Source organism: Chroicocephalus ridibundus, chromosome 18 (assembly GCF_963924245.1).
Source record: "Chroicocephalus ridibundus chromosome 18, bChrRid1.1, whole genome shotgun sequence".
Classification (NCBI taxonomy): Eukaryota; Metazoa; Chordata; class Aves; order Charadriiformes; family Laridae; genus Chroicocephalus; species Chroicocephalus ridibundus.
Genome location: NC_086301.1, coordinates 386,101 through 407,994, shown reverse-complemented (window position 1 = coordinate 407,994; position 21,894 = coordinate 386,101). Strand labels below are relative to the sequence as shown.

Sequence of the window (21,894 nt, the reverse complement as noted above, 5' to 3'; positions counted from 1 at the left end):
CCCCTCGTCCGCACTCCCCGGGGTGCCCGCAGGCAGTGGCCGGTTGCTGGGGCTGGTGCCCGGGATGCTGGTGTCCCCCCCGACGCTGGGGTGCAGGGTGCTGGTCCCCCCCTGGTGCTGGGGTGTGGGATGCTCATCCCCCCCATCCGTCGCCAGTCCCCAGGATGCCGGTGACCCCCTGACATTGGGGTGCAGGATGCTGGGATGTGGGGTGCTGGTCCCCCCCCAAGTGCTGGGGTGCAGGATGGTGGTCCCCCCCGTCCGGTGCTGTTCCGTGGGATGCTGGTCCCCTCTCCCAGTGTTGGGGCGGGGGATGTAGGTCCCTCCCAGGTGCTGGGACGCGGGATGCTGGTCCCCCCCAGCACTGGGGTGCAGGGTGCTGGTCGGTGGGACGCTGGTCTCCCCAGCACAGGGCTGACTGGGGTGCAGGTTGTTGGTCCCCCCCCGTCCGGTGCTGGTCCGCGGGATGCTGGTCCCCCCCCTCCGGCGCTGGCGCGCGCGGCTCATGTTTGTTATGGTCGCTTTGGCTCGTGGCCCGTCCCTGGCGGGCGGCCAGCTTTGTGGGTACAGTATGTACAGTGAACGCCGAGCCAAGCCTGTCATCGCGCGGGATTAATTATTTTTTTTTTTATTATTTTTTTTTTTTTTTTAAATCCGGCTGGAGGGGGGAGGCGGGGAGAGCTCTGCCCTGCTCTCGCAAACAGCCGCCGCGAATTCCAGCGCTGTTATTTATTAAAGCAGGAGACCTTTGCACCTCTCCCCTCGCCTCCCCCCTCCGCCGGCCGGGATGAGGCCAGGTTGTGCCGGGGCGGTGGCGTCGGGGCTGGTTCTCGGGGCGGCGGTGGCTCATCTCTGCGCCGATGGGAGAGTGTCGGGGTGGGATGGCTTGTGCCCCCCAGGAGCCCCCTCCTCTGGCAGCCCCCCATGCCGAAGGTGGCAAATGCTGGGTTTAGTGGTGGGTGGCATCTCCCTGGCCGAGCGTTTCTGGGAGATACTTGGTGCTAAAGGTGCATTTAAATTAATGAACAAGTCGGAGACCCGAGTGGGGGGGGTCGCGGTGCCCCTGCGTCGTGGCGGGTGCTCGGCGGTGTTATCGCTGCAGCCTCGCAGGTGCAAGGTAAATCCGCAGCCAAATGTTTACACTCCACTATAAAACGTAAATATAAAGCCCTTAATGCCATGCAAAGCCTTTCCCTACGTGCTGCCCAGCGCCGCCCGCGCCTGCCTGCCGGAGACGCGCGCTCCAACCTCTAAAGGCGCTATGAAGAGTTGCCCCCCGCCAGGAAAAGGAGCTGCCGTGGAAAGCGAGGTGGGAAGCCCGGCTCGTTGTGGTGCGGTGAGAAGCGCCATCGATTCGGCCGGGGGAGGCCGGTCCCAGCCTCGCCGCAGCCTCGTCCGAGCCGGTGCTTCTTCACGGCCTGGGGTGGCGGTTACCAAACCGCCCGCTTTCGCTTGGGTTTATCCCAGGAAGAGGGAGGGAAGCGGGTGTCTGCCTTTCCCCCGCTGGCTTTGCCTCTCCATCCCGCAGGAGCCGCTGCCGCGGTCCTCCTCCGCCCCGGGCCGCGCGTGGGGATGCCGGTGGATGCCCGTGGGGATGCCGATGGGCGGCAAATGGGGATGCTGGTGAGCAGTGTGCGGGCAACGCGCCCGCAGCCCCCTGCCCTGCTGCCAGCAGCTCCCTCCCCACCCAAATCCACTCGATTCGTCCTCTGTCATCAGGAGGGGGGGTGCAAAAGCCCCGCGGGGTGAGGGGCCGGGCTGTGCTGGGGGAGCAGGGACCCGACGCGCCGATGGGGACGGTACCTCGGGCAGGAGGGAAGGGCGCGTCCCCCCGCCCGTTTTCAGGGGAGGGGGCTCATCCCGCCGCCACCCGTCCCTCTCGCGAGTGTCGTCCCCCGCTCGGCGTTATCTCCATGGGGCGCCGGTGTCCTGGCGGTGGGGGTGAGGGCGGCTGCGTCCCCTGGCCCCCGGCGGCTCCCCGGGGCCCCCCCGCCCCGGCTGGCCGCCGTCCCGCGCTCGGTGCCGGGTGATGTCAGCGGCCCCGCCGGCAGGTCTGGATGTTCTGCCAGCGTTCCCGCGTTTATGATCATCCGCAGATGTGCATCCAAGAACACACTGTACCCACAGCAGAAATTAATGCAGGCTTGACTGCCGGCCAAGCCGCGCACACGGGGGAGAGGAAGAAAGAAAACAAAAACTGTTTAATGCTGTTTATAAATTATACACTGGCTGATGAAAAATACATTTCTCTCGCCCCCCCTCCCCATCCTCTCTGCCTCGAGAGCCCGAGCTGAGACCAGAAGAATATGGTTTGCTTTTTAGCTCCTGTTTTGGCTGCGTTCCTGGACCCGGCCGCTGGGTCCGAGCCAGCTGCTTTCTCCCCCCCCCCTTGCCCTTACCTGATGAAATAGATTTATTTTTCGCCCGCCGCCGCCTCTCCCCGCTCCCCTCTTTTGGCTTCCCCTTGTTACCGAAGGTGGGGTGCAGAGCAGGGGTGCCGGGACCCCCCGCGCCACCCCCCCGGTACCAAACCCGCCCGATGCTCATCCATCGCATTGACGCCCCTGGACGCGCGCAGCCATCGCCGCCCGCCCCCCCCGCCTTTCTGCCCCAACTTCCCAAACTTCCCCCGGGGTCACGGCGCCGGAGACCCCCCCGGGCTGGGGGGGGGAGAATGGGGTGAGAGCCCCCCCATCCCTCCCCCTGCTCTCGCCAGCCATTTACGCAGCTTTTGTGTTGGGTTGGGTTTTTTTAATACCGCTAATGTTTATCATTTGCCCAACAGGCTTGACAGATTTTGTTTCCTGTCGCGCGGCGGCGAAGCCCCCCCCCCCGTTGCCAAGGAGCCGCCTCCCCGCACCGTCACGGCCTGATTTGGTATTCCGCGCGCGCCCCGCCGCATTTCTGTATGCAAGACAAAGTGTTTTGATGGAGGACGATTGCGGGAGTGTCTGGAGGCTGTTTGGAGTTTTATGGGCTGTGCAGGACGCGCCGCGCTCGCTCCCCGCGCGGGGCCGAGGGGGCTTTGGGTGGGCGCTGGCGTCGTGCCCCCCTGCCGGGAGGCGGCCGCCGGGGAGAGCAGCGCCCGCGGGGCGGAGGAAAAGGGGGGAATTATGTAAGAACCTGCCTGGTTTTTGCTCCTGAGCTCAAAATCTGGTTTGGGGGGATTTTTTTCATCTATGACGATACCCCCCCGGCTCTGCCGGCATGGGGGCGGGTGTCACCGGCTGGGCGCTGATGTTGGCGGTGGCTCTGTCCCCCGAGCCCCCGCCCCATCATTCCAGGTGCTTTCCCAAGCCCGGGACGTGCTGCCCGGAGCATCCTTCCGGCCAGAGCCGCCCGTGGTCCAGGGATGCTCGTGGCGCTTGGGCGGGAGAGGGGCCGAACCCCCCCCCGGCGTCAGCCCACCGTCGCGCTGGGCTCGGGAGCCCCTCCGAACCCTCTAAAGCCCGCGCCTCGCTCTTTCCCTCCTCTTCGGTTACTGCCCTTGGATGGCACTCGGGGAAAAAAGGAGGCAAAGCCGTTCGCCGCCCTGAACCCCAGCCTGCTCGGCAGCCGCGTCCTTTTTCGGCCCTTCTTGCCTTTCTCCGGTCTCTTTTTCTAGCGCAGAGATTTTCACGACTGTCTCTTCCACTTGGGTGGAACAGGGGAGAAGGGAAATAATAATAATAATAATAATAAGAGCAATAATAAAAATCAAAAAGCAGCTTGATGTGGGCAAAAGAAGAAAACAAGAGAATGGGGTAGAGAACAGGCTAAATTTAAAATTGTAATTGGCTGACTTCCACAGGCTTGCGGGTGTTTTAATGACTCATAATAACTTCATTTAAAACCAGCTGAGCAGAAAATAGATTGGAGAGGAGCCTCAGGCCATTATGGATTTGTTTTTTTTTGACAAGCTCTGTTTTCGGCAGCCAGGAAGGCACTCGCGGAGGGCTCGGCTGCTTCGCTCTCCCGAGTTGGTGGTCTGCCCGACAGAGATTGTATAGAAGCCGGGGCCGGCTCTTTTTCTTTTTTTTTCCTTTTTTTTTTTTTCCCCCTGATTAAAAATAGATGCCTTGAGGTATTATTTTAGCATCACTGTGGTTTGGTGCTGCTTTTTTTCTTTGCACTTTTGATGTGGTAAATGGAACATAAATAAAATTGTTTTTGAAATTACTGAATTAATTAGGTAGTAAAGCGACGACAGTGCATAAATTTACTTGGCAATTTTTTTTTAATCCATATTTCCCACCCCCCCTCTCTCCACCTTCGTGCCAATTACAGCCTGTTAATAATATATAATCCCAAATTTTTATTAATCCCTTGTGCCGGGGGAGGGAGGGGAATAGATGTCGTGCCGTACCGGTGGGGAAGGGCCGGGGTGTTGCTGCCACCAGCCCGTCCTCCCCCGCCGTCCTCGGGAAATGGCCGATTTCCCATCCTCCTCCTCCGGATGGTCGCGGCCTCTCTTTTTCCTTTTCCCTTATTCTTCCCTGGGCTGGAGTTGGTGTTTTCGGAGCATCTCTCCTCCCAGCCCCGTCGGCCGGGGAGGGGGATGCGGGAGAAGGGGCTGGTGGGGAAGGGGACGTGGCGGCGGCGGCGGCTCCGGCGGGGAGAGGGGTGGGAAACGCAGCCGTCGAGGGGCTGCAGCCCCGCAATTAAGGGCAGGGCAGTGGCGCAGGAGCCGCGTTGGGGCCTTTTACTGCTTCCTACCATCCAGCGCGCTAAAACGGGATCCTCCGGCCCCATAAAGTCATTAAAGCGAATGGGCGCTGGGAGGTACCGCTGGGGTGAGAGCGGGTAGAACTGGACGAGCTCTGGCTTCAGACCCCCCCTGGCTGAGCCCGGCGGGAGGGGAGGGAGCCGGGAACCCCGACCGGGGCTCATGGGGGGCCCGCATCCTCGCCGGGGACGCTTGCAGGGGTGCCCGGGGGGGTGCTCGTGGGGATGCTCTCAGGGATGCTCCCCGTGACCCTTTGGCGCATCCCGTCCCCAGGAGCTGCTTTGAACCCCGGCAGCGCTGGCCGGCGCCGGGCTGCCCCCTTGCCTTTCTTTTGGGGGGAAATGGGGTGAGCTGAGGCCTGCCCCTCCGTGTCGCCCCGCTTCGGGCGCACCACGGTCCCCGGGCAGCGCTGACCTTGCCGGGGGGGGACGCCGGGGCGGCGATGACTCTGCAGATCGCGCTGGACGGAAAAAGCAGCGGCTCCTCGTCCGCCTCTGGCTGCAGGGACCTTTATTAGGAAGGAGCTATAAATTTGCTCGCGCTGATATAAATGTACGGCGGGGAGGTTGGTGCCAACTGCGAGGCTCGCGCCGAAAGCGCGGCTGATACTTGGCAGCACGCGGAGTCCCGTCCCGTCGGGAAGATCATCCGGAGATATCTATATACTGTAGGCGATACGAGGCGCTGGCTAAAAATACCCTCCCCCCAACTCGTGTGTACGTTTGGAGAGGGTAATCGTTTCTCTGGGTGGCGTTGAGCGCGCGGGGAGAGAGCGAGAGGGAGCGAAGCGAGCCCTGACACAGGCGCTGGATGCGCTGCTTTCAGATATGTCCTGCTCCCTGTAATAACAAACACCCAGCCGTGGTGCTGGGGTTTTTTTTTTTTTTTCTGATCCCTGTTATAATAAGCTCAGATGTTGGATGACATTTTTCCCGGTGACTCACGTAGTAAAATTAACCTTGAACTATTTACATATTCAATCGCCGCCCTCCCTCCTCCTCCTCCTCCTCCTCCTCTCCCCGCGAGCGTGTGTACATTACAGGAATTCTGGCTCCGTATCAGTTTTTGTTTTGCTGATGAGAAAAAAAAAAAAAAAAGAGAGAGAGAGAGAAAAAAATTCCCCCGCCTGGAGTACACATCTACTTGAGGGAAAGAACACGCAGTCCTGGCCTTTGGAAATTGGCAGGCGGCGTGCTGTTCCCGCGCTGATAAGAGGTACTGTAAATAAAACTGTACGGCAGCGCCTGCTGTAAAATGCCCCGCGTCTGTACTCATTGTTCTGACAGCTCCGGCTTTTTTTGGGTCCGCTGTTTTGGTACACGCTGTGCTTCCTTATGTAAGCCAGCGCGCCCGGCTCCTCCCGGCGTTCGCCCTGTTTATTTTCGCCTGGCCAAGGAATTTTTTCTGTCCCCCCGCTCCCGGCCAGATGCCGGCCGCCTTTGCCCTTCCTGGCCGCGGCCCCGCAGGGCTGCTCTGCACGCTCGGGGGGCACCACCAGCACCCACCTGCCCACGCGAAATGGGGGCGAAAAAGGCAAACCCCGCCTTTGGCACAAGCCCGGCGTGTGCCAGCCCCCCAGCCCAGCCTGATCTCGGGGGGAGGACCTGTTGCTGCCGTGTCCTCGCGGATATCCAGACTTGGGGGCGGTGGGGCTCGGGAGAGCATCGAGTGGCGATGGAGAGCCATTGCCTTGGCAACTGCCGGCTGCGCATCGCCTGTGCTGGGCGGAGGGTGGCCGTGCCCTGTCGCTCCCCATCCCCTTGTTGCTCCCTGTCCCTCGCCGCTCCCCATCCCGACGCCGCTCCCCATCCCGACGCCGCTCCGGCAGCTTCCGCCATCCCAGGTGGTCTCGGAGCCCTTTACCCTACGCTCCTCTCCCTGCCGCGGGTACCACCAGCAGCATCTGCACGGTGCTCCGCAGCCCCCAGAGCATCCCTTTCGGCACGTGTGGGCTGAGCCGCCCCCCCCGCCCTCCTCGCGTCCCCCCCCAGAGCCCTTTCATTTTTTGGCGTATTTATCCCTTTGCGAGCGGCCATGTGGCCCGTGCACACTCGGGTTGTTTTGAATGCAAACTTGACATCACGGCGAGGGCGGCGGAGAACAACATATGCACAGTAAACAGGCAGACTGTCGTATTGATTAACAGATGAGACCTCTATTATCGATCAACGCTTGGCGAGAAAATTTATCACTTTTAATTTCGCCGCTGCCAAATATTTCTGCCTGCGAGCCAGCCGTTACCGAGACAATTTAAAGGCGAAGGAATTCTCTTTTTAATGCATCCCGTGTTACCCCTCCCTCTCTCCCCGTCGCTGTTTCTGTGCGCCTTTCTCCAAATCCCGTCTTGGGGGGGGGGGGGGCAGGAATGGGGCAGGAGATGCTGCTGGGACCCCTGGAAATGGGTGGCAAAGGCTGCTCCGTCACGCTCAGCTCCGCACAACAGCTGAATCAAACCTCGAAATCTAAGAAATGGGTCCGCAGCTTTGTCCCGGCAGCGACGCTTCGGACGTGGTGTGTATCGTTAATCTGCTTTTATCTGGAAGTTACTTATCTGCTGCCGGGCATCCTGTTTTTTTCCTCGCCCGAACCAGCAGCACATGTTGATAGTGATTTTCTAAGAATTCCCCCCAATACCGCATCTCTCTCTCTGATAGTCGAAGACGCCTGCGAGCTTCGCACTCAATCGCGGCGTCTCAGCCGTGTCTCTGGCCAGACGCATCCCTCGGGTACCGCCCCCGGGTACCATCCCCGGGTCCCGGCAGCAGCGCCTGCCACGGGAATGGGCAGGAAACCAATTACAATTAGATCGGTTACAATGCTAATGAAACGTATTGATGTTTAATGATTTAAAAAAAAAAAAAAAAACAAAACCACCACCCAAATATTTAATTTCTTGCTGGCCAGCAGCTCTTCGTTGTGCTGTTATGTGGAATGGGGACCACGGGGTTGAGCAAGGCGCTGCTTTCCATGGCTGAGCGGGGGATGTAGAACACAAAACCCCGCCGTGTCCCAGGTCCTGCGGGTGGAACGATGCCGGCAGCCACGTCCCCGGAATAACCCTCCTCTCCCCTCTCTCTCCCCAGCGGGCGCCAAGGCCCTGGTCTGCGATCAGTGCGGCGCCCAGTTCTCGAAGGAAGACGCCCTGGAGACGCACAGGCAGACGCACACCGGTACGTGGCCCCCCTTTCCCTTCCCCTTCCCTCCTCGGCGAGGCGCGGTGGGGATAGATATCTGGGCTGCCTTTGGGACCTTTCGCCCCACCGAGAGATTAACCCTTTGCGGTTCCTGCTTCCGACCTGCCTGGGTCCGTTTCTTGGCTTTAATTTGGCTCAGGTAAGTCGGCTGTGTTTTCTGCTGGGCTCCGAACTGGAAATGGCTTTGTTCTTGTGTTGGTAATGCCCGTGTGGCGGTTGCCAGGGCATTTGCTGCTGACTTCTCTGCTCTGGTTTTGCTGGGCTCGTAGCGGGGATGGTGGCGGAAGGAGGAGCACGACCCAAGCGCCGCTCACCCGTGTTTTCTCAAGCCATGTGCACCAAAATTTGACCAACACACTGGCACTTGGCTGCCGTTTCAGGTTTAAGAGAAGCTTCCCAAGGGTTAAATACCCTTGTCAGGAGTGTTTGGATGCTCGGGAGCCCAGGAGCGATGAGCTACGAATCGTTTGCAGACCCCAGCCTATGCTGGTAGTTGCGTTCCCATCTTTCAAGGCGTTTATAGGGATAATTGCGTTGCGTCTGGAGCTCTGGGCAGGTTTTGCTGCGCTGCGAGTCCCTGCGGACGGTCGGACGGCGCAGTGGGTGTGCGCGTCGGAAGGGATGCTCAGGGACCTGGGACCCAGGGAGGGGGCTTTGGGGAGGGAAGGACCCAGCTGTGCCCAGAAGACCTCATTCCCTGGTGCTCAGACGCGTTTAAAACCCCAACCGGAGAAGCGGCCATGGGTGAGCCATGGCACTCGGGCAATTAACTTGGCATCTTGGCACCGGTGCTCGGCAGGAGCGAAGGGTCCCCAGCTCCTCTGCCACTGAAACAGGGGCGCAAGGCAGCGCTTTGCACCGCACCGTGGCGTTGGTTATTGCTGGGCGTTGACACGTGCACCCGGGGAGCGATGGCGCAGCGAACGCGCGGTGATTTCTTCCCTCTGCCAGCGATGCGCCGGCCCTTCCCGAGCAGCTCTCGGCACTTGGCCCCCGCCGCGCTTCGCCTCTTGCGCCTCCAGCCCGCGGGCAGCACAAGGAGCCCTTTATGCACCTCCCCAAAGCCACCTTGCCCGGGGAGGGTTTGCTCCGGGGCTCAGGGGAATTCGCAGCTGGACCGTCCCGGGTGGAGCCTTTCAAACCCCCAAAACCCCGGCTGGGGCAGGGAAACGCGCCCGCTCCTCCCCGCGCTATATTGGGAGCAGTGTGACTGAGCACAGGCTCCTCTTTCAGTGCCGAAAACCCTGCGAAATGCCACAAATGGCCGCGTTTGCTCTGGGAGGCGGCAGGGCTGGCAGGGAGAGCCCGGCCGGCTTCACGCCGGGGTTGGAGGACGGATGCGAGTGCTGCGTCACGGGGCAGGAATAGCTGCGGCCGTCACCCGAGCTGGGAGCCACGCGCTGGCCAAGCTCATAAATTGTAAAGTAATTGCCCTCCTTATCCCGAGTCCTGCGGCGGGAGGCCGGGATTTACCAATCCACAGTCCTTTTAAAGCGGGTGGTGCGGCAGGTTGAGGAGGAGGAGGAGACAAGGAAGGACGACGCTTGTGCTGGGGCAGCCGAGGGACAGACCCTGCTCAGAGATGAGCGACCCGAGCCCGGGCAGGGAGGTGAAGGTGGCCGAGCAAACCGTGTCTGGCTCCCAAATTCCATGTGTTTCCCAGATGTCTTGAGCGTCCCGGGGCGGTCGGTGGGAGCCCGGCTCCCCCCGGTACCCGGGGCTCCATCACCCCAGTGTGACATCGGGAGCGGGCGCCTGACGATGCCTGTCCCCAAAACCATCCCGCAGATGCGGAGCTGAGCACCGACACGGTTTCTCTGCCGACCTTGACGCCTCTGCGGGGATTAAAGGCCCTTCGGTTGCCGCAGCGCGGGGGCTGGATGGGGCCAAAGCTCAAAGGGCGGCCGGGCAGCGGCGCGGGGACGCGGTGACCCGGGCGCAGCGGGTTTGTCATCGCCAGCCGTAAACACCGAAATGAATCGCTTCCTCTCCTCGGGTGGCACGCAGAGAGCCCGGCCCTGGCACGGACAGCATCCCTCCCCTGCCTCGCTATAATTAACCCCCTTCCCAAATAACGGCATCTCCCAGAAAGGACTTTTTTGGGGGCGTCCTCCCTTCACCCTTAGCAGCAGGTTGGTTGGGGAAAGACCTTCCAGCTTTCCATGTAAAAAATAGCCCTTTTTTGGTAAATGTGCGGGTGGGTTCATTCAAGGGTGGCAACAAAAACTGCGCGGGGTGTGTCTGGCACAGGCTGACCAAATGCGCCCGCTTTGCTCAAAACCGCGGTGTTTAGGGGCGGATGCGGGACCCGTCTGCGAGACGTCGCTGCCTCTGCGGGTGGCCTGCAGCTGGAGAGCTTTTCTGCAGGGGGTGGCCGAGACGAAGGACTTGTGGTGTTCCTTCCCAGCACGTGGGGCTGTTTCTCAGGTGCACGGTCAGCATCCGGGACGCCCCTTTATCTCACTTTTTTTTCCCCCGTTCCCCTCGCTGCTCCCCCAAACGATGCCGCAAAGCACGAAGCCAGCCCTGGCATACGTGTGCTGCGCCGAGCAGCGCCCGGCTCTAACGGCAGAACACCTACGCCCTGCTTTCAGACGCGAGGTAAAAAAAATACTAATAAATGAAGGAAAAAATAGTTTCTGCTTGTAAACACGGAGCTGGCTGCACGCTGCCAACGGCCCCATGGGCTCGGGGCTGCGACGCCCTCTCCGGGCGTCCGCTGTCCTTGGCCCCCGTCCCGCGGCAATAGGAAAAGCAGCAACTGTTTTGGCTCATCTTCCAGCAGCATGAGCTCAGAGAGCCTGGAAAATTCCTTACCCTTCTCCTAAAATGTAGAGGAAAAAGCGAAATGCGCTGAGGAGGCAGCCCGAGTGCCCCCCAGCCAGCGCCGCCGGGGCTCGGGACGCTCGCGCCGCCGGGGTTCGTGCTAACGGGGCTCGGGCTCGCCGCCCGCTTTTATAAATATCAGAGGTGACTCGTCTCGGGTGTCCTCCCGTGTGCCAGGGCAATTAACGCGCGCGAGCGTGTGCGCCCTGGGCAGCCGGCGGCGGTCCGCGGGCCAGCACGCATTTACTCCTGACCCAGTTTCACCTGGGCATGCTCGGCGCCTAATATAGACTGTATGTTCTTCGGCACGTAGTTGGCTCTTTGATTTGTGGGGTCGGCATGCCCCCGGCCGCTCCACGGAGGATGCGCCGGAGCCTTTGCCCACATCCCCTGCCTGCATCCCTCCCCTGCATCCCTGCCCGCATCCCTCACCCGCATCCCCTGCCCACATCCCTCCCCTCCGTCCCCTGCCTGCATCCCTCACCCGCATCCCTCCCCTCCATCCCCTGCCTGCATCTCTCACCCGCATCCCTCCTCTCCGTCCCCTGCCTGCGTCCCTCACCCGCATCCCTCCCCTCCGTCCCCTGCCTGCGTCCCTCACCCGCATCCCTCCTCTCTGTCCCCTGCCTGCATCCCTCACCCGCATCCCTCCTCTCTGTCCCCTGCCTGCATCCCTCACCCGCATCCCTCCTCTCCGTCCCCTGCCTGCATCCCTCACCCACATCCCTCCTCTCCGTCCCCTGCCTGCATCCCTCACCCGCATCCCTCCCCTCCGTCCCCTGCCTGCATCCCTCACCCGCATCCCTCCTCTCCGTCCCCTGCCTGCATCCCTCACCCGCATCCCTCCTCTCCGTCCCCTGCCTGCATCCCTCACCCGCATCCCTCCTCTCCGTCCCCTGCCTGCGTCCCTCACCCGCATCCCTCCTCTCCGTCCCCTGCCCGCATCCCTCACCCGCATCCCTCCTCTCCGTCCCCTGCCCGCATCCCTCACCCGCATCCCTCCTCTCCATCCCCTGCCTGCATCCCTCACCCACATCCCCTGCCCGCATCCCTCCTCTCCGTCCCCTGCCTGCATCCCTCACCCGCATCCCCTGCCCGCATCCCTCCCCTCCGTCCCCTGCCTGCATCCCTGCCCACATCCCTCGCCTTCCCCGGCTGGTGATGCCAACACCAGGACGCAAGTAGGAGAAAAGAATTAATAAAACCAACGTGTTACTGAAAATTGAAAAGCTATAAATCTTCCCCCCTGCCTTTTTTTTTCCTTTTTTTTTTTTTTTTTTTTGCTGGGATGTTGGTAGCGTTTTGATTTAATAGTTGGCCAAACACAAGGGTCTATTTTATTCAGAGTTTACAGGCCTCAGGGCTGTTATTCCTCCAAATTTAATAGCATTGAAATTGCAGGGTTGGCGATAATTTGCCTATCACTTTCTGCTCTCCCATTGATGTTTATTGTCAGCGGGATGGAATCTCAATCCGATTCACTTAGATAACATGTCTGTTAAACATTTAGATAATTGTGCCATCATTAACTTGTCACATTATTTTAGAGATTCAAAACAGTCGTGCGGTATAAGCGGAGGTACAAAGGGAGAAAAATCCGGCGCAGGAGAGCAGGGACCCGGGAGGAGGCGGTGGGATGCCCCCGCGGCCGCTCGGGAAGCTCGGCCTTCCTCTGCCTCAGCGGGGCTTTATCCGCTCTTTTTGCCCCCCAAAAAAGTATTCTGCTCCTGTTCTAAAGGCACACTGAGGTACAGAGTGATTTTTTTTTCCACTTTTTTTAACTATTGTTATTTTTTAAATGCCAGAGCGCCTGGCTTGGCAAGTAGCATCCCAGCAGCCCTGCTCTTGGCTGGGGCGGGCTGCGGGGGGTCGGGGGAGCCTGGGGGGATGCAGGGGGCACCGCGCCGGAGCTGCGCTGGCACACGGGCACGCCTTGTCTCTCTCTCTTCTTGGCAAATTTATGTTTAGTCCAATTAATTACGTGTTTGTCTCCTCTCCCTTCTTTTGCTTCGCTTTCTCTGCCTCAAAATCGTACCCACCTGAAAAACACCAGCGGCGCTACAGGCGTCACGCCGCCGATTGCCGTGTTGGGAATGCAGGTTTGTGAGCGAGCAGCACGGAACGTGCAACTTTGGTGACATGGGCCATAAATTCTGTGGAGACATAAATTCCGGTTGCCGTGGGCTCGGCGTGGCGCCGTGGCCGGGCCGGCTCTGCGCCGGGATGCTCCGGGCTTGCCTCGGCACTGGCACTTGCCGCCAGCAGCCGTCCCTGTATCTGCCGTGTCCCTGCTCCGGTGGCTCGGCCTCGCGGGATGCGATTCCTGCCCCTCTGGCTGCATCCCTCCCCCGGCTCGGCCGGAGCGGTGCCCATCTGCGAGTGCCAGGCACTTCCTTACCGAAGCCGGCCCCGCGTCTCCCCCCGGCTGCCCCGACTTTCTATTACCGTTTCACGGGGCTCCTGAGAGTTTTCAGAGAGCGGCTCGATGAGGCTTCTGGGGGAAATACCGGCGAATAGCATTTTTCTCCGTAGCTAGAGATAATGCACTGCAGTATTAAGTACGCGTAGAGGTAATTATCCCTCCCGTGCTCGCCTCGGCTCCCCGGGCCCGGCTGGGGGAGGACGCGCGGGCGATGCGGCCCGGACAACACTTGGCGGGTTTTCCGTCGGAGGCGAGCGCGGGGTTCAGATGCTGGGCTGCGGGAGCGCTCCGCAGCGCGCCGCCGGCCCCCGACGCACCGGTGGGAGGCTGCGAGCGTGGCCGCGGAGCTGAGATGGGCTTTGGTTCGGGCACGAGGATGACGGTTCCTATGGAGGAGGCGGGAGTGATGCCAGCTCCGCGATGCGCCAGAATGGAGAAAACCGGTGCTGGGTTCAAACCGAGCTTAGGAAACAGAAGCGGTTTGCATGTGGAGGGTGCAAAGACTGTTCCTGGCACCTTCCAGCGCCGGCAGTGCCCAGCGGGAATCCTCAGCCAACCTGGGAAAACTGGATTTGGGGCGGGGGAGCTGCTGCCAGAGGCACCTCCGGGGTTTGTGGCTTCAGCAGCAGCTGGAAATGCAAAATGCCGACAGTAAAGACGCTTTTGTGACCGCTGTGACATTTTTGGGTAGAGGCGTCCGACTGGAGCCCGACGTGCCATGCGCAGGCGCGGCAGCTTTTGCGCAGCATCGCCTGCAAATGGATGTGTAAAAACCATGGAAAAAATACTCCGCGCTTGATTTTGGCTGCTCGAGAGGGAGCGGGACTCGCTCTCGCCAGCCTCGGGCCGGGGCAGAACCAAAGGGAAGCGATGAGCCGAGGACGGGCGGAACCGAGCAATCCCAGTGCATCCAGAACGCGAAGCCGTGAGTGTTTTAAATACTCTCGCGGCCAGGTTTATTTGCAAAAAGGACTGAAAACGGTGCAAGTGGAGGGAAGGAGGAGCCTGTGTTCAGCTGGAGCCCGCGGCCGCTCCGGTGCTTCCCAGCTCGTGGCCCGGGTGCTCTTCCAACACCAGTTGGTGTCTTTAATGGAGAGTGGCTCTTGCAAACGCTTATTTTGATAAAAACGAGGGCTGGGATAGCTGCGCTTCCCATCGGAAGCCTCCATCACTTGGCAGCGTCATTCCTGGTGCAAGGGCCTGTCCCGTATCCGCTGGCTTTGCCGCCGGCCACCTCCGAGCGCACCGGGAGCGCACCGGGAGCTCGCGGCGCGGGGTGGTCAGCATCGCCGCCTCGGCCCCGGCCCGTCCGGGCGGGCGCTGGGGGTGCGGGACAGAGCCCCTTTGTCTGACAGTAATGTCCTGTGACAGCGCCTGAAACCCGAGTCCCGCCGCGCATTCCCGAGGCCGGGAATCTCCCCACCTCCCGCCCCGCCGCTTCTCCCACCCTGGCAGCGGGCGGTGGGGAAAATTCCCGGTGCTGCGAGGCCGGGCTTCGGGCGATGGGCGGATTTGCCGAAAACGAGCCAGGAGCTGGGAACGCCGCGTGTCCGCGTCCCAGCCAGCGGCCAATGGCCGGCCTTTAATTTTCCTGTGCAAATACTATTTAAAGCGCGATGAGAAAAGCCCTCTCGCTAAGCTACGGAGAAATCTTTCTTGTCCTTTAATTCTAGATGAAGGGGATTAGTGTGAACATATTTAACCTCTGACCCGTGGACAAAAGCATTATCAAATTTAGTTGCCGAGTGGCTCCCCATTTAACCGAACCACTGCCGTATCTCAGCAATTTATTTTTTTTCTTCCCTCCCTTGAAGGCTTTAAGGTCCATTGTTGAGCGCGGGGGGACCTGGCCGCCCTCCTCTGCCCGCCTTCGGGGGTTTGTCAGAGGGACAGGGAAACCGGTGGTGTACGGTCACGGCCAGAACCCGCGGGGGCTTCCAAAACCCAGCGATTCCCCCAAAAAGGCAGAGTTTGCCGCAGGTCGGGCTGCTTTCTCCCTGTTTTCTGGGTGCCGGCCGTGCCATGGCTCGTGGAGGATGCTCGGCCATCGCTGCGGAGCGCAGGGAGGTGCCTCTCCCGGTCCTTCGGCTCCGGAGCGGGAGGGAAGAGGCTGCGGGGCGCTGTGAAGGAGGGACGGGGGCGGGCGAGGGGGCGGCCGGGGTCTCCTGGTCCGGCGCAGGAATGCTGAGAGGGGCCTCCCGTCCGCAGCCGGTGTCCGTTTACAGTGCATCTCTCATAAACCCGGCGGCGGGGGCGAGGGCAGGGGGACCGGCCCTCCTGGTATGTGATTGATTATCTGGTATTTATGCCATTGAGGACTTTTCAGCGGCTCGGGGTCAGGGGGTCATCTCGTGTGTCTTGCTGCAAATCCGCTTCCTTTTGTACAGTGCGGGCTGGGTGAGCAGACACACAAAAACAGCTTTTTCTTTTCCTTGGGAAAAAGGGGAGGGGGGCGGGCTGGTGTCAATGAATTTTTTTTTTCAGCCTTTCCTGAATAGTGTCCTTTTTAATTCCAAAGAACTTTTAATTAAAAGTAGCAGGAAAGTTCATCTCGACAAGGTTTAACTTACCTTAGCAGCTACTTTTGTCCCCCCGGGATTCGCGTCTCCCCGCTTTACAAAAAAAAAAAACCCACAAGAAACCGGGGGGGAGGCCGCTCTCGGTACCGTTTCGCCTCTCCCCGGGTTTACCGAGAGGGCCTTTTCATCTTTTCTCTTTTTTTTTTTTTTTTTTTTTTTAATGGTGGGGGTGCAGGAATAATAAGTGGACGCTGCGATTCCCGGCTTTGTGCCTCGCGGCCGCCGGTCGCCCCACTGGCCGTGCTCGGCCGGGGGTGGCCGCCTGCGCCGCCAAAAGGGTCCTTTCATCGGCGTTTCCTCGGCGTCTCCGTGGGGTGGGGGATGCCAGAGTGGTGCCACCCTGGGCGGGAGACCCAGGAGCGGGTGGGCGATGGGCGGGCGATGGTGATGCCGACGGTGGTGGTGATGCTGGTGACCCGTGGGGTGGGATGTCACAGCCAAGAGGCAAGCGCAGGGGCACCACGGAGGGCAGGACACAGCACCGCTGGCTAAGGGACATCGTCTGCTGTCCCCAGAAACCCTCCTGGCAGGGAAAAACACGCGCCCGCCCTGAGGTGCTTGTTGGAAAACACCCACGGGGGAGGCTGTTTGGCCAAAAAGAGACGGGGGCAGCCCTCGGTGGGCCAGAAACGCCGGCCAGGGCTTCGGCTCCTCGCCGGAGCTGGTTGTTTAACAACAGAGCAGTTCCTAACGCGGGAGTTTAACCGTCACCGGCAAAGCAACGGGGAAAATGCGTTCGGTTTTTGACAGAAAGTTAAATTATTTTTTCAGCTGGTTTCACTCCAAATTCTGATTGGGAAGAGGAAATCTGGGAAGCCGCCGCAGTGGCGATGAGTAAGCGAGTAGATGGCAGCTCCCCTTCCGATCGCAGTTTGCCTCCGGCTGCCCCCGGGAGAAACAGTCCATCCCCAGGATGGATCCGGGATTCTCCAGGATGGAGAGCACTGGGACAGGCTCAGGGGGAATGTCACTGAGGGGAGATGCTGCGCGTAGATGCCAACCAGATTAGTGCATTTTGGTAGAGAGATGTTTGTTTTCCTGGAAAAGAGGGTGGCTTTTCCATCTCTGCCTTCGGGGGTTGAAGGAGCGGAACACCGGATTTTGCCGAGGATGATCGGGAGCGATGGGTTTTGATGCACGAGGCTCGTCCCTCCACACTGGGTTTGGTGGTGCCGGCGTCCCCGAGCACCATCCCCTCTGCCGGCGCAACGCCGGCTCTGGGGCACGCTCGGTGGCTGCAGAGGGAAATCACGTCCCCCCGCTCATACACGCTTCTCCCCTTCCCGAGAAAAGTTTTTTCTGTCTCTGCGCTTGCCGTTTTTCACATTTGTGTTAAGGCCGAGTTGCTGTCGCTGGCTCTTTGGAGGATGTAAACCGAGACCGTTCACAAGGGTGCGATGTCGCCCAGCTCCCCCGGCTCGGCTGCGGGGCCGGACGAGGCTCGAAGGCGGCGTTTGTCCCCCAGCCGAGGCACAGAGTGGCCTTTGGTGACGTCCCCCGTCTCCCGTCAGCTTTGTTGGGTGGCAACGGGGCACAAATGCCGCCATCCTGCACCCTCCCATCTGCCGGGCATCGAGTTCTGGTGTTACAGGGTGTCCCAGCACCGTGAACCTGGTGGCACCAAAATGCCCAACGGTGCTGAAAAGGGAAGGTTTGTCCCTGATGACGGGCTCCATTTTTGGCCGCCTGAACGTTTGTAATATGTGTTGATCTCTTTTGGTAGATATTCAGTAGAATGAAAAGGCTGTAGGGGATGTCTTTGTGAGGAAGCTGCTCCAGCTCCAACCGGAAGGCTTGGGGGTTGGCAAACGTCCTCAAACAGCCGTTTGACCTAAACCAATAGAAATTAGGCTCGAAAGCGCAGCGCACCGTAGGTGCGAGGCCTCCGCAGCGCATTCCCAGGCTCGCGTGGCGCTGGGAGCTTGGGAAGCTCTCGCCTCCCCCAGCTTGGGGGTGGAAATGCAGTAAGACGGGGTTTGCCCCTGAAAAGTTTGTCTGATTTTCATTTCCGAGCGTGAGGTTTGGGCGCCGCTGGGTTTCCTCGGGGGGAGGACCCGCCGGTGCTCTGCCGCCGCGGGTCTGGGTGATGCTGAGCATCCTTCCAGCACCCGGGGACCGCCTTCAGGGGGGGCAGGATGCAGCCGGGGGGCCAAGGCGTCTCTTCCCGGGGCGAAGGGCTGGCGCAGGAGATGCACGGGGGGCGCTCGTCCCCTGCGCGGGGGACAGGAGCACGCCTGGCCCCGTGCTGTCCCCGGGGGAGCATCCCTGGCAGGAGCCGCCCGCACCCCTTGGCTCGCGGGCAGGTCCCTGTGCGCAGGCTCAGCATCCCCCCCCAGGGATGGGGCACGTCGTGGTCCTCCTCGTCAGCCGATGCCCCCCCCAAAGCCCCATCCCTCGATTGACCCCCCGTCTTGCCCGGCGGCCGCCTGGCAGCGCCTCAGCCAGCAGTGCGGGTCCAGCTGCCGCCGTGATTGACGCAAAGCCAGTCTATAAATAAAGTCTTTCTCTCCTCTCATAAAGACTTTGCGGTTTAGTTTGCTTTCAAGGTCAAGATCAGACCTTTCTAAATAAACACATATCAAAGGATCATTAGCGGAGCAGCACTGTTAAATTGAGATATTAACTTCTGTCAGCCGCGCGTTTCCTTTTTGTTCTGTAACTCGCGACTGCGGCGGGTTTTTATTATTTTGGCCCTAGGCGGTAGCATCTGGCTTCTGTAGAGACTGTAAAAATTAAAAAGCAACACAAATCATTGCGAGAGAAAAGCAGTAAATTCAATGATAAGAATTTAAAATTAAAATGTTTCGGCGCTTTTATATTCCGCGAAACATGAAACGAATGAGTTGTGTGCCTGTTGCCATAAAGCCGCCGCCGCTAATAGTCGCTGGGCTCTTTCCCTCCCCGCTCGCGCTCCCTCGTAATCGTTCTCGCCTGAGCGACGGCAGAAAAGCGCAGTGAAGGGAGGCGATGATGATGATGGTGGTGGTGACGGTGATGGAGAGGCAGGGCGGCGGGGAAGGTGCCACCGGGGGGAGCGAAGGGCCCCCCGAAAGGCAGGCGAGAAGGGGATGCTCTCGCCCCGCCGCGCTCAAAGGGAGAGGGAGAGGTCGAGCGGGGAGGGTGTGACTAATGCGCCGGGTCACCGGGATGCGGGACCGTATTGTCCCCCACGTCCAGATGGCCCCCGGAATAAATCACCCCCCATGCCGGAGCCGGGGCTCGGGGCTCGGCGCCGGGATGCAGAGCATCCTCCTCCCCGCGCATCCTTGCCGGGTGGGAGCCGCCCCGCGCCTCGCTGCGGGAGCACAAAGTGAAGCCCGTAGGTTTGGGGTGGGGGGGGGTGTGACGCCCTGTGCCTGCAGGGTCGGTGTCGTACAGCTGCTCTGAAAGGCGGGGGTTCTCCGCGGCGCTGGGGGGACGTGCCCTGCCCGCTTGTTGCTGCCCGGGCGGCCGCATCCAGCCCCGGAGGGAAAACCCGCAGCAGAAGAGTCGGCGGCGCCGGCCGCTTTTTAAGAATTAATTTCCCGTAGTCGGTTAAAGTTGGGAAGAAAGCTGCGCTATCTCCGAGTAAATAATAACAATCAAACAAATGCCCCCCTGGGAGAAGTTGCCTTCCATAAAGACGTTAATTAGCGCGCAAGCCGAGCCGGGGAGTCCGGAGGCAGCCCTTGAAACCGGGATGATTTGGTGACTCCGGCACGAAATGTGTGTGTTTATTGCTGGGCGGTTGTTTTCCCCCTCTCTCTACCTAACCGCGACGGCCGCGGGGGCTGTTGGCTCCCACCGAGCCACCCAACAGCACCTTTGTTCCGCGGCTGCACCAGAGCCGCTGCCGCCGCTGCCGTCCTGGCGTGACACCCTTAAAAACCCCGTCCTCGGGGTTGCGTCCACGTGTGCGCGTCCGGGCGTCGTGTATCCTGACAGTGGTGCACAGGGACGGGCTCCTCCGCACCGCCCCTGGCTCTGCTGCGCCGCTGCCTCCCAAAACCCCGCTCGTGGTTTCGTAATAATCCCCAAAACAGGCGCTGAAACTGGGTTAATCTTCTTACCCCGGGCAGCCCGCATTCGCCGTCCTCCCGGGGCAAAACGCAGCCTCGGTGCCACCAACCGGCATCGCCAGGGCCGGGCCAGTGCCCGCTGCTTCTGCCCGTCCTTCGTCACCCATCCTCCTCCTCCTCAGCTTGGCTCCAGCGGGATGTGTGCGGCATCCCTGTCTGAGCCCGGTACCTTAAGTACATCCCTAAGTCCCACCGGCTCTAAGGGCTCGCGGTGCTGCCCTCGCAGGCGTTGTCGGAGCGGGGCGGCCATCGCCCGCCCGGCCCTGGCCCCGCAGCCACCGGCATTCTCCGGGGGGAGGCGGCTGCTGGGGAGCCCTTGACACGCTGGCAAAAACACGCCAAACGTCCCTGAAATCTCCTCTCGGGAGAGACAAGGGCCCTCGGGCTCTGGCTCTGCGCGGCCGGAATGTTTTGGAGCCGCCTGCCTCGCTCCCAGGGATCGCAGCAGTTTTAGCGCGTCTCTTTGGCACGTGCGTGGCGTCAGAGATGGCGTTAAACGTGCAGGTTGAAGGAGGGTGAGTCTTGTTGGAGACCCCAGATTTGCAGGACGGGAGTCGAGGGTTTGGGGGTTTTTACGGCGGGTGTGGGAGGCAGCGGCGGGCTCCGCCGGCATCCTTCGATGCCGGAGCCTCCCCGATGCGCGCCTCCGCAGCCGCCGGTGACGGGTTCCTCGTGCTATTGATCGTGGCTGCAGCGCATGGACGGGTCTGCCGCGTTTCTCGCGCCTGGTGGCAGGGCTGCGAGGGCAGGCAGGGGGAAGACGGCAGCGCGATGGGGAGGGGGCGGTTTGGTTTGCACATCCCGGCCTCGGCTCCGCGTGCCGGCACCGCGTTGGGGCTCGGCAGAGGATGCTTCACCGGCACGGTGGCTCCGGTCCCCTCCGGTCCCCCCTCCCCGGCTGCCGCAGCGTCCCCGCTCGCCCGCGCCAGGGGTCCGGGGCCGGCACGGATCCGCTGGGGCCGCGCAGGCGCCTGCACACGCACCGGGGGGGGAAACTTGAAGTCAAATGTCTGAAAGTCAGATCCCTTTTTAGTATGAATTTGCTGTATCTCATTCTGAGCACTAATTCCAATTTAATTGCAAGTGGCCTGAAGCCTCTTCAATAGGAGTAACAAATGGTTTGATTTTGTAAACTTCATCAGACTGCATTTTAAATGCGACACACTAGCCCGGCTCGAATGCCAATGAAGCACTGAAGTAGCTCTCTGTTTACTAATTATCCGTTTTTACTTCAAGCCACGCTGGCTGGCTTGTCTGATTAAATCGGATTTGTGGGATAGAGAACAGCTAGCAGAGTTTTCTCTATAGTAAACGAGATTGAAACTATGGGCCGCCTGGCTGCACACTGTAAATTATATTTCCTTTTAAAGGGGACGTGTCGCCTTTCTCCCGCCGGCGTGCCTCCCGCATCCAAAACTCGGCGGCGCGGGAGCGCGCCCGGCTCCTCTCCGACGGGACCCCCCCGTCGCCGCGCGGGTTTGGGTTTTAATTCCTCCCCGGCGGGGGCCGGGGCCGTGCTGGAGGCCGCCGTGCAGCATCCCTCGCCACGGGCCGGACCGGGGCGGAGGAGCCCCTGGGTGTCGCGCATCGCGTCACACCGAGTCCTGCCTTGCTTGTCCCTGCATCCCTGGCGCTGCGTGTCTTCGGGAGCGAGCCGCCAGAGAACCGGGGCGTGCGGCTCTAGGGTGGCAGCCGTAGGGTTTTTCTCCCTCCGGCGACCATCCGTCCCGAAAACCCAGATTTGGGAGCACCTGCTGTTTAAAACTGCCTCACCCCCGTAGCATCCGAAACCCAACCTGCTCTGGCTCCTGCCTCCGGACCCCGCGGCAGCGCCGACTCATGGCACGCCGGGTCCGGCAGAGATCCCCAAAACCGGGGGAGACGGGGGAAGGTGGCTGCCGAGCGCGGCGTAACGGGGCTGCGCTTAAACCTCCCCGGCTGCTAAGACTTTAATTCCGCGAGCTTGACCTATGCCGCCCCCTCCCTCGGTATCTATCTTTGTGCCTGGGGGCTTTTTATATTTTAATTTGCTTTTGAACATCCTGCAAAATTAATGGCGCGCTCGGGGCCATTGTGCGGCGTACAGTAGAGGGAAGGGCCGGCGGCGCCC

The 21,894-nt window shown here is 60.8% G+C and overlaps 1 protein-coding gene across 2 annotated transcripts in view; it reads left to right on the top strand.

Annotated features, from left to right (window-relative positions):
* Positions 1-21,894, top strand: part of ZBTB16 (zinc finger and BTB domain containing 16) — a 61,254-nt gene that overhangs the window by 30,666 nt on the left and 8,694 nt on the right. For both annotated transcript variants that reach the window (XM_063355561.1, XM_063355562.1), the window contains exon 4: positions 7,789-7,875. In XM_063355561.1, the coding sequence (XP_063211631.1) occupies positions 7,789-7,875 (87 nt within the window). The remainder of the gene's footprint in view (positions 1-7,788; positions 7,876-21,894) is intronic.